This window comes from Bidens hawaiensis, unplaced genomic scaffold, assembly GCF_021521415.1.
Source record: "Bidens hawaiensis isolate Kalapana, Puna unplaced genomic scaffold, B.hawaiensis_p1.1 tig00017154_1, whole genome shotgun sequence".
NCBI classification, from domain to species: Eukaryota; Viridiplantae; Streptophyta; class Magnoliopsida; order Asterales; family Asteraceae; genus Bidens; species Bidens hawaiensis.
Window position 1 is genome coordinate 154,869 of NW_027492593.1, and position 12,178 is coordinate 167,046.

At 34.8% G+C, this 12,178-nt stretch overlaps 2 protein-coding genes across 2 annotated transcripts; one reads left to right on the forward strand and one right to left on the reverse strand.

The window, feature by feature from the left end:
* Window positions 1-4,383: 4,383 nt before the first annotated feature.
* Window positions 4,384-4,955, forward strand: LOC143553143 (large ribosomal subunit protein eL39y-like). The gene is made up of 2 exons (XM_077043192.1): window positions 4,384-4,539; window positions 4,623-4,955. Exons 1-2 carry the CDS (start codon window positions 4,454-4,456, stop codon window positions 4,669-4,671), a joined length of 135 nt encoding a protein of 44 aa, XP_076899307.1. The 5' UTR covers window positions 4,384-4,453; the 3' UTR covers window positions 4,672-4,955.
* An 875-nt stretch (window positions 4,956-5,830) lies between these two features.
* Window positions 5,831-9,694, reverse strand: LOC143553146 (uncharacterized). Its single transcript, XM_077043194.1, has 2 exons — window positions 7,068-9,694; window positions 5,831-6,328 (listed from the first exon to the last, which is right to left on the reverse strand). The coding sequence occupies exons 1-2, from the start codon at window positions 9,505-9,507 to the stop codon at window positions 6,012-6,014; spliced, it is 2,757 nt and encodes a 918-aa protein (XP_076899309.1). The 5' UTR covers window positions 9,508-9,694; the 3' UTR covers window positions 5,831-6,011.
* Window positions 9,695-12,178: the final 2,484 nt, after the last annotated feature.

The window sequence follows — 12,178 nt, forward strand, 5'->3', positions numbered from 1 at the left end:
CAAATATAGATAATCATTATTAATCCAAATAGAAGCTTGCATTATCGTATCATATTACCATATTTTTTTACATCACACCATAACAATAATAAACCCCAGCAAATCTGTAAATAAGAACCACAATAATAGAATTCTAGCATAATAATAAGAAACTAAATCTATCTTATTATCTTTTTTTTAGAACGGAGACTATCTTGTGTATTAGGCCACCACATTCTTCAAATTTGAAGAACCTCCTTGCCCCACTCTAGCCAGACTATGTTGCCTTAACCGGCCACTGCTCCGCTAGCTTTCAGAGTTTGGTTTGGAAGTTTCCACGGGAAACCTTACCACCGTCTCGCACATGCCATGTCTTTGTTCCACCACAAGAATATAACTCTCTGGAGTAACACATGGTGGGACGAAAACCCTGGTGGGTTCGGAATTCGAACTGACAACATTTTGCACTAGGCCTAGCTCAAATCCTTAACTGTCAATATCAATCCAAAATGACATAAGTGGGAATCAAACTTGGGTCACCACTAGAGAACCCAAGCCTCCTACAAATATGCCACAAATAGAGGATGCATCAACAAAGCACATTTCTCAACAGTCGGATCATTCGTATCTTCTCCAAAGCTACATCATGATTAGCTTTGATCTCTCGTTGAAGCGATGGCACACCGATGTTAAATATTTGGATCATAGCATCGGTTCAAGTGTTTGCAGTAAACCCACTTGATATTATTTCCCTTAAATTTATATTATTATAAGCATACAGATCATTTTTGAAATTGCAATCCTACAAACAAAACCAACAATTGTTGGACTTGAGAAGTTGTAAAGCCAAACGTTATAAAATATATCTAGTTTTCTTTATTACCAATTAATTGATTTCTTGTTATTTATTTGTTTATCACAAACCGTAGTCTTTATGTGCCGCCAATATTAAACACGATATCATGTACCAAAACAAATCCGAGAACAACTCTATTCTCGGTCTAAACAACGAGCAATACAAACAATTTAATGTACTCCGATTAAAACCAAGGTCCCACCTATCTCCAACATGAAAGGTAAACATGACACTAGTAGCAAGTTGGTTGTGGATTCGGGTGCCACCAATCACACAACTTATAGGCTCGATGGTTTGATAATGATCTGGAAAACACATTTGAGTTACCCGCTACAATATCCAACGGTTCATCTGTTCCAGTGGAAGAAAGAGCGCCATCCTACCCAACGGTATACGAATTAAGATCTTTTACACGTCCCATCATTTACTTGCAATCTTTTATTCGTGAGTCGTGCAGCGAATGATTTGCGGTGTACTACAACATTTTTCCATGAATTTTATGTTACACATGCCCAGAATTCGAGGAAGTTGATTGGGTGGGAAAATGCAAGTGTGGACTCTATCATGTGAGCATGGTGAGAAGTGAGAGAAAAGCAATGACAATTGTTAGTGATTTAAGGCATAACTAAGCGAATTGGACATGCTTCGCATGGGAAACGTTGTCTTTGGATTTTGTTAAGAATGACTATGTGAGAACAAACGGTACGTTTTATGATTCTTGCACTAGGACTAAATTTCCAAGATTAACTTTTCCAATAAGTTCAATAAGAAAACCTAAAGTTATTTTAAACTTTTACATTGTGATATTCGGGAAAGGTATAGAACTCCTTCACTACAAGTGCCAACTAGTTTTTAACCATAGTTGATGATTTAAGTCAGTGTGTGGGAGTTTCTTTTAAACCACAAGTCAGAAGTGAATGACGGTTTAATTGGAAATGATTAATACATGGTTTAATAAAAACTGTCATGAGAATTAGAAGTGACAATGGAGGTGAATATACTTTAGCAGAATGCTCAGCATTTACACTGATTACGGTATTCTTCTAGAGACAACCTGCCCACATACCCTGCAATAAAATGAAGTTGTGGAGCGAAAACAAAGCCATCTCCTCGAAATGGTAAGGACTTTGAAATCTGAAGCAAAGTTGTCGACTCAATTTTGGAAGAATGCATCATGATGTCAATCTATATTATAAATCAGCTTCCTTCAGAAGTCATTAGAAATAGGAACTTATGGATCGTTCATGGAGAAAAAACCGATTATGAAAGTTTAAAGGTTATCAGATGCCTTGCGTACCATCGTAGCACCAAAACGAGGGGTGACAAATTTGAGGACCGGGGAAGATCAGGAATATGTTTAGGTTATCTGTGGGTACCAACGGTTATAAGATTATAACTTATGACGTAAAGAATGACAAGATAATAGTGTCTCGTGATATGAGGTTTGTTGAAAACACATTTCCTCATGACTCACACATTGACCAAAAGGAAGACGAAGAACCGGAAATATTTTTGTTTCCAACATGGTATTATGATCATCAAAATTTATAAGAAAGCACGAGCAATATACATGAAAAAAAAGGCAAGAACTCGATAGTCCAAACAATGAAGTAGACAATAATACGCATGAAGGTGATGTTGTCATACAAAATGATAAATAGTGGCAGTGTGCCACATAACGAAGGGCTAACCCAAGTAGTAGAACCCCGCGGCCCAAACTGAAAACATTAGGCAAGCCAATGTGACTGAACCCACAAACCAAACAGAAATAGAACAAGAACATCCCATAAGAGAAAAAGGAACTAGAACTCGTCCTGCTCGACTTAATGATTATGCCGTGAATCTCTCACCATCCATTGATCAAGCTACTCCCGAGTCCGGTCAACAATCCTCTACGATATATCCTATTTTTAATTTTTTTTCTTATTGTAACAACTCGGATTTTTATATTATTATTTTAATAATCGTTACCCGACCCGTTTGTATGTTCGGGAAACTTTATCAATAAACTTATCGCGTTTATCGAATAAACTAATTATTATAACATTATTTTTATTTACTTATTTAAAATATATATAAATCTTTCAAAATAAGGCAAAAACTACCCTAAACTAAACTATAATCCAAGTTTGTTTCCGCTAAATGTTTGTATAGTTGGGTTTAATCTGACTAGTTGTTCAACGTGAGGATTATTAAAATCTAATTTTTATAAATAATAATAATAACAATAATAATAATAATAATAGTAGTAATAATAATAACTGGGCCAATTATTGGAGAAAACCAAGTGTAGATGGGTTAAAAGCTTTAGCCCATCTAAATGAAAACTAACCCTAGCAATATAATTACATAACAGATCCGTCATCGTCATTTACCTTTACCGTTTTACCGTCTAACCACCAGAGCCAGAGAAAAAGAAGACTCAGCCAGCCATGGTAAATAAAATATTATTTCTCTCTCTTTTTGTTTATAAAGTCGTATTGTATTCGAATAAAAAACCGTAATATTTAGAATTTTACATTTGCTAATATAATCTTGTCACAATTGCATTTAGTTGTATTTTAAGTATTTAACAGTTTGTTGTTGATTCATTAGGATTTTAATTGATGAGCTGTTGAATGATCTGTATTGGTTTATTAGGGTTTTTTTAGTTAACAATTGGATGCGTGAACTGGAACTATTATGTTCTTCTATGATTACTGATTAGGGCTGGAACTAGGGGTGCAAACGAGCCGAGCCCAAGGCTTGTTTAACTTACACAGAGCTCGGCTTGTTTCGATTTCTATTTTAAAAGCTTGAGCTCGGCTCGTTATTCTTGGCTTGTGCTAATTACTATTAATTAATTAATTTTTATATATTTATAATTATTTGTATTTAGTTATTTTTCATAACATTATATATGTTAATTATATTATATATACGTATATTTACATTATAAAATTTATATAAAACACAGGCTAGTTTAGCTTCGCGAGCTGCCTCAAGCTCGATAAATGAAGCTTGGGATCGGGCCCGTCTATTAAACGAGCTTACTTTTAGACTCAGGCTCAGGCACGTTGAAGCTCGGCTCAATTGAGCTTTTTCACGAGCTGATCTCGAGTAGCTCTCAAGCAGCTCCGCTCGTTTGCACCCCTAGCCCTAGCTGGAACCGAACTGAACGAGACCTTGTTCGTGTTCGTTCTTTATGCTTTTGTCGGACATATGGACAGTTCATGAACACTTTTACCGAATGGAATTTTGTGTCCGTGTTTGTGCGTTAAGGAATTGAGCTTATTTGTGTTCTCTTTGGTGTTCAATGATCCAATGCTTCAATCACATTTTCTTTTTATTTGTGATTAATGTCAAGTCTTTTTCTCATAACTACAAAAACAAAGTTTTTGAGTTTGTTTTCTGAATTTCAGCCCAAATCACTTTTATAACTTATGATTCTTGATTGTTTAAAATCATTTTTCAAACGGGTTGGTTTGGCTTATTCTGAACCTGATTATTTTCACGTTCGTTTTGTGTCAGAATTTGCTATTTCTTATTCATAAATGGTAAAAAAAAAAGTTGATTTAATGCTGCTTATTGTTAAACTTAAAGCGTGTTTATTATATACAGCCGTCACACAAGACATTCATGATCAAGAAGAAGCTTGCCAAGAAGATGAGGCAGAACAGGCCCGTACCCCGCTGGATTCACTTAAGGACTAATAACAAAATCAGGTTAGAAGTTAAAACTGTATTTGAAAATGTCTACAGTTTTAGGATGTTTTTATAATTTCTGACATACGGCTTGTTTGGCACAGGTACAATGCGAAGCGCAGGCACTGGCGTAGAACCAAGCTTGGATTTTGAGGTGTTTGGTTTCTGTTTGTCGAATTCAACAGTTAATTATTTGGGAGTTTATGGTGGTTTCGTTTATAGTTTTGGATTGATGAGCACTTGAAGTTTTGTTAATTACATTGTTTTCTGCTGGTAAATGCATGTGTTGGTTACTTAATTATGAATTATTTATGTTTTCTAATGGTTACCGGTGAATAACTGTATGGTTTTTTATTGGCTGGATCACCTTTTCGCTTTTTTTTACCGTTAGCACAATAGTAGTCGGGTGCAACTTCAGGCCGGGTGTGCAATTGTTTTGGTCGCTTATTTAGTTTTATTTTTCTGTAAGAAAGCGTTAAATAAAAAAAGTTTGCATCTGATGATGATTAACTTGGAAGTAACTGTTGAATCTTATTCTTTAATTAATTTCAAAAGTAAACAATCGAGTTTACGATGCGTCAAGTCGAGCTAAACTTTTGAGTATCGAGTTTATAATGCGTCAGGTTTGAGCTTTAGTTTTTAGTTCATTAAGCCGAGCCCGAACCCACTTGCTTGAGCTCGGTTTGGCCGATTACCCTAACATTGAAGATGAACAAATTTATGATGACTTTGCTTTAGTAGTCTTTTTTAAGTTATACTATTTGCCAATATATTGTTTTAAATCATATTAAGTATGCATTGCATAAATGTTAATATTATATATTATTTTGTAAATGTTAATATGTGATTTTGATATCGGTGATCAAGCTAACATTGTGTGTTGTAATTTGTCACTTTGTTTTTATTAACTATTTTTGACATAATGCATCTGTCAAAACAAACTGATGTATTAAGTTATTTAATTTTGGATTTTCATGTTGCTTTTATTTTCCACCTGCTTGCTTTTGAGATCTTGGCCAGCTGTGTGCTTCTATATTGCAAAAATTTTAACGGTCCATTTGGACTCGAACCATGTATGACTCGTTACCTCATTAAATATTGACCTGGTCAACCGATCGTTGAGAAATGCAGGGTGTTTGGGTTGACTCACTGCTCACATCACGACTAAAAAGACCGAATTGTCATGACTAAAATGCCCAAATTATCAAGACAAAAGGCAGACGAAATCGCTCTTTAGGATTGTCTACCAATCCAATATTTAGATACACAACAAGAAAGCAAAACTTTCAATTCACTACAAGTACACAAAAGATATACAAGCTTTAATTTAATGTTTTACAACATCATTACAAGCTTAAATATTACATCTAGCTTAGCAATTCACGACACAAGATTCTAAAACAAGCAAAGAAAGCTATTTTACAAACAACATATCAAAAATTTCATAAACTAAACTACTTGACTTAAACATAAACAAAATCACATCGAGTTCCTCATTTCTTCACGGGATCCATCTGAGAAAGAATCTTCAAAACGTCTTGCATTGAAGGCCTATCCGACTGCTTGCTTGTAGTACAAGCAAGAACAACTTCAAGAACCAGTTTAATCTCTTCTTGAACCAACTTTGAAGATGAAGAAACAACCACTTCGTTGTCATCATAAATTTCCTTCAATAAAATGTCTTTTGACGTTTTGTGCACGCTTATTCCTCCTTTTTTTCGCTTCCCGTATGTTAAAATCTCCAAAACCACCTCCCCAAAGTGGAATATATCATCCTTTAGGTCATCTTCCATGAGACCCTTGTATTCACCTGTCATATTATATATCAACCGAGTTATATTTTTTCTCTAAAGGATCAAACAGGTACAAAAGATTTGATATGTTGGAAACGGGTCAGATGGGTCAAACTAGTTAAAAGTCACTAGAAGTATATTTTTTCTACATGAACTAACATAATGTGTTTTAATCAAAAAGATCAGATTATTATTTAAACAATATAACTCATACAACCGTATCTATAAAACCGTATATTTATAAAAATACTAGAAACAAGTTGGACAGAAAGTGTTTTGGGTCAACCACTCGTTTAGCATGTTTGTTTGGTATTTCTAAATACAATTGTAAACGAGCCGGCGTGTTTAGTATCACGGGCTGAAATGTTGAGCTCGACTTATGCTTGTAAAAATCTCGAACAGGCTAGTGGCTCGTTGAACCAGCTCGCTTATTAGAAAATTAATATTTTTATCATACATGTAATGCAGAATTTATAATTTTAATGTATTAAAATTTGTGTTATGCTTTTGGGTTATACTTATTTATATATATTAACAAGCCTAACGAGAGAGCCAACGAGCCAAGCTTTCCTTCACTCGGGCTTAGCTAGCTCGCTTACAAACCGAGCCGGCTTGGCCCGTTTAAAAACGATCCATTTTCGAGAGAGTTTTTTTCGAGCAAGCCGCCAGCCACGGGCTTTATAAACGGCCTTACTTCTAAAGTAGAATATCATTGTTAAAAGCAGTTTTATTTTCAGTTAACAACTAAATTCATACCTGTTTCCATTGCAGATATTGTTTTAAACCCGAATTCCACCAACCGGGGCTCCATATTCTCATCAAATGCCACATTACCCGCCTTCAAATTTCCATGAGGAATCGCCGGATAACACTGATGATGAAGATAACACAACCCTTTCGCAATATTAACCAGAAGCCTATGTTTTGAACTCCAATCTCTTTTGATTCCAATCTTTTCATCAAGATTGCCATTAGGCAAATACTCAAACAACAAATAACCAAGATTCTTATTATAACAAAAGCCCAACAACCGAATCAAATTCTTATGCCTTAAACTTCCCATTCGGGTAACGAAATCCAACAAAAGATTTGAACTTTTCACTCCCCACTCGATCTTTCTCACAACTACCGTCATCCCAGTCAGCAAAACCGCTTTGCAGACCGAATTTGATGAGTACGAAGCTTCCACACGTTCAATGGACTCGAAACTTTTTAAAACGTCAGCTGTAGTGATTTCAGGTAACCCGAACGACACCATTTTCCAATGGCGGGTACTTTGTCTTCGGTAGTAAACGATACCAAATAGGAAACACGAGAGTACAACCACGACAGCACATAGTACAAGTACCCAAGCAACCTTGTGATTCCTTCTACTTCCCAATTCTATTCCATTCCCCTGATGACATGGTCTTGCAACAAGTTCACCACAAAGGCTCGGGTTTCCAAGAAACGAACGACTATCGATGGATTTAAACATGTTTACTATTGGAATTGAACCCGAAAGGTCATTGTATGACAAGTTAAGAAATTTTAACTTTATCAAGTTTTTAAACTTAACGGGTATTTTACCCGAAAGATTATTTTCAGCTAAATTCAACGTTTCAAGACTCTCGCAACGCGAAATGCTTTCTGGGATTTGACCCGTTAAGCGATTCCCGTTTAACTCAACGACGGATAACGACTTGCATAACGAAAATTCAGGAACTTTACCAGAAATATTGCAAGATGTGGCCGAAAAGTTTTGAAGAGCGGGTAAAGACCAAACTTTTTCAGGTAAAATCCCTCCAAGGTTAGGATTATTCGACACGCTAAAATGTTCAAGATTAGAAGCAAGAATAACATCAAAAGGAATCCCACCCGTGAACCGATTATAAGATAAATCAACATAAGAAACCTTACCAAGAACCTTGAAATCCAAACTAATATCACCCGAAAACACATTATCTTCAAGTCTAATTCGAATAAGCGAAGAGCAATTCGAGATAGCAGAAATCCCACCCGAGAAATAATTCGAAAACAGCATTAATAAAGCCAACTCGCCTCGGGAACAAATGTAAGGCGGAATCACACCCCCAAAATCATTAGTTGAAACATCAACCAGTTTGAGATTTGAATGTTTCCCCAATTCTTGTGGAAGTTTACCACTAAACAAATTATCCCAAATAAGCAAAGTTTCAAGACTTGGAAGCTTAGCTATACCTTCAGGAACAGAACCATTCATATCATTACACATCAAACTCAGCAAACGTAGATTCTTTAACATGGAAAAACTCTCCGGAATTGGTCCGGTAAGCATATTATCCGAAAGATCCAAGTTTGAAAGCGTCGAAATGTTACCGATTTCACCAGGGATCAACCCAGAAAGCGAGTTCTTGAACAAAAAAAGTGTTTCGAGTTTCGTTAATTCACCTAATTCTTTTGGGATCACACCAGAAAGATTAGCATCAGCTACATCAAGATACTTTAACTCACTCATATTCCCAAATTGTTCAGGAATACCACCTTGAAACATATTGTAACCAATTTCCATATGAGTCACACTTTTAAGGTAACCAAGCTCAACTGGCAAGTTCCCAGTTAACAAATTACCAGCAAGATGTACGAACTTTAGATTTCCACACAACCCATACTCGCCTGGGACCGGGCCAGTGAAATAACTCCCAGCAAAGTTGAGAACTTTGAGTGAAGTATTTGCATTTGCGCAAACTCCAGACGGGAGCGGTCCGGTGAAGCTGTTGCTGAATGCATCAAGAACTTCTAGTTTATGGATATTCTGATGTTCGAGTGGGAACACACCCGAGAAGTTGTTATGGCTGATGTCTAGTGATTTCAGGTTTGTGAGATTGAATATTTGAGCTGGGAGTGGCCCAGAGAATGAGTTGTGGCTTATGTTGAGGTCGGTTAATTCGGTTAGTTGGTTGAATACATTGGGTAAAATTAAATACCCGCTAAGGTTTTTGAAAGAGAGGTTGATGTGTGTGAGTTTGGTTGAGTTTTGGGTGCATTGTATGCCGGTCCAGGAGCACGCGTGGATATGGGGGTATGGGGTTGGTTTGTTAGGGATGATCCAGTCGGATAAGACGTTGGGCGGGGTAATGAGGTTTGATTTTAAGGTTAGGAGGGCTTGTGAGACGGGATCGGAAGCGGTGGAGACGGAGGAGATGAGGAAGAGGATGAAGATGAAGATGATTAACATGGTTTGAGATTTGAGTGTAGAAATGAATGTGAAGGTGGAGTGAAGAAGGTGGTGAATATATGGTTGGTTGGTTAATGAATGCACTGGGAGTGAAAATTTTGCATGATTTAGAAAGGAGGAATGACATAATAATGTTGTGTGGTATGCAGGGTTTTAAATTGGGTTTTGGACACATATGGGAGTTGGAACTTAGAAGTCAGGTAATAAGTTTGTGAAGTAATTGACCCTTGTGTTATGACGGGAATTGATCGGTTTCGGTTTTGTTCATAATATCATAGTTTGGTTGGTACGGATTATGTTCATTATGTCATGGTTTGGTTTGTTGTGGCTACGGCTCCAATTTACACATGAAAATGTAACCACAAAGTTGTAAACTTTTTTCTAAAAAAGAAAAAGAAAAAAAAAGGTAATATAAAACCAAGCAAAATGTTTCTAAATAATTTTTAGTTTTTCTTGTTAGTAAAATAGAAATTAACAAAATCAATTAAAAAATAAAGAAAAGAAAACTAAAGCTTAAAATAAGGAGAAAAGATAACAGAACATAAGGAAATTCGAATCTTCACACTACCATACGCCAAACAACACATCACTCTACTAACACATGGTTTTTGTTACAAGCTATTTTTATATCTCAAATATATATTTATTTAAAAAAGAAGTCATTTCTTGGCACAAAACCCAAATATGCAAGATTCACATATACTACGATTCATCTTTTAATAATGACAACCTTGAACCTAGTTTTAAATTAATTAGTACTCATCTCGTCCCTCTACAAGTGTCATGGTTTGAAAAACACAAAGTTTAAAAAAATTTGAATGATTGTACTTTTTGATTAACACATGACTATTATGCCCTTAATATATATAAAAAGACAAAATTTAAGAAAGTTTGAATGATTGATTTGTGTAAGGGTAAACTTAAAAATTAGTTAATAAATTTTGAAAGTGAACATTTGTAATGAGACAAATTAAAAAAGAAATATGGAAACTTTTAAAGGGACAGAGGGAGTAGTATATTTTGGTCCTTGAAATGAATGTCATTTGTTTTTGTGTTAGTTATTTAAAGAAGATTTGTTTTCATACACTGATACACCCTTTTTGGTAAACATGCACCTCATTTTTCTGTAAAGTATAGTTTACATAAAAGTAAATAGCAGTTTATTTTGTAATTTAATTTGTCTTTTTATTTAATGATGTGTGAAAACCATGACCTTTTTTTTAAAACGACCATTATTTTTTGTATTTAATGAGATTATGCAATGCAAAAGGATGCTAGTTTAGTTGAAAAGCTAGATGATGGTTGTTACCATGACACCATGCTAACTTTAGAGTTACGGTGGAAAGTGATAACTAATGAGAAGTTTATTATTGCTTGTAGCCAAAAATGGAAACGCCATATGTGAGAAATATAGATAAAAGAAGTCAATCTATCATATGTGGGTATGTCTACTTCGTACCACCTAAGGTTTTGGCACATAAGTGAAAACGCATGTAGATGTTGGCTTTCAAAGGAAGAATTAACTTTTCAAGGATTGGAAAGAATGCCTTGAGTAAGGAAGATGGACAGTGTGACACTATTTAGATAATTTTAGTAATATATAGGTTTATAATGTTGTTCATAGGTGATTGTTGCTTTTTTCAACATCCTCACAAGATTCTTGCCTAGAATGAGAATAAAAGTTGAGGTGAACATAAAGGTGACAAAGTTGAGAAGAATATACAGTTGTGACTTGTGACCTTTTCCCAAACCTTGTGAATGAAAAACTTAGGTTTTTAATTTTAGAATGGACCAAACCGAACTAGTTAAGGACGAGGTTTTGAAAATATCTTTAGCTGAACCAAGAACCACCACAGAATAAAGATAGTCGCCTCCTATATAGCTTGGGTTGTCCTCAACCGACAGGCTATTTGTAATGAGCTAACACAATTAGTCATATCAACCCAAAAGAGCGTGGAACACCACCCTCGGTGCATTTTTGGGCAAAGGGGAAGTGAAAACAATGAGTGTGGGGTGTGGGGTGTGGGGTGTGTTTTGTTTATTTAATTCTATTGACTAATTAGATTCGTATACTTCACAGTCTTTATCGTAACTTTTTTTTTCTTTATTTAATTTCATATGAAACATTACACACTTTAGTGAATATGGTTAGCTAGTGATGCCGTTCGTGTCTATCTAAAGTGTGACGAAATGGGGTGTTTTTTTAACTTATTAGTAAAACTATTACAGATATCCTAAAACAAGTAATATGGAAAAACATAAATAACTGTCAAAAATATTTAATGAACTAATAAACAATAATAACTTTAATCATTTTATTTTATTCTATAAGATATAATAAAATTAACTAAAATATTCATCAAAGAAAGAAAAACATTAACTTTCTATATAAATATGCAATTTAAATCACCTTCTATTCATAGTATTAATCACTAAAATTAACAATTTGACAATTAAATACTCCAAATTTTGTAATTATTTTTAATAAGATATTTCATGAAAATATTTCATATTTGATTTAACAACTACGGTATATTTTACTTCACATATTAATTTCATGCTTCAGGAAATCGCTAAATTATTTTATGCAAAACATATATAATAAAGGAATATTACTTTAGAAAAGGTAAAATATTAGAAAATGTGGAAGAGAATATAGCCTCCTTTATTT

Coding starts and splice junctions, on each gene's coding strand:
- LOC143553143 (XM_077043192.1), top strand. CDS start 4,454: ATGATCAAGAAGAAGCTTGCCAAGAAGATGAGGCAGAACAGGCCCGTA. Junction 4,540..4,622: donor AGGACTAATAACAAAATCAG/GTTAGAAGTTAA, acceptor TGTTTGGCACAG/GTACAATGCGAAGCGCAGGC.
- LOC143553146 (XM_077043194.1), bottom strand. CDS start 9,507: ATGTTAATCATCTTCATCTTCATCCTCTTCCTCATCTCCTCCGTCTCC. Junction 6,329..7,067: donor AATATCTGCAATGGAAACAG/GTATGAATTTAG, acceptor ATAATATGACAG/GTGAATACAAGGGTCTCATG.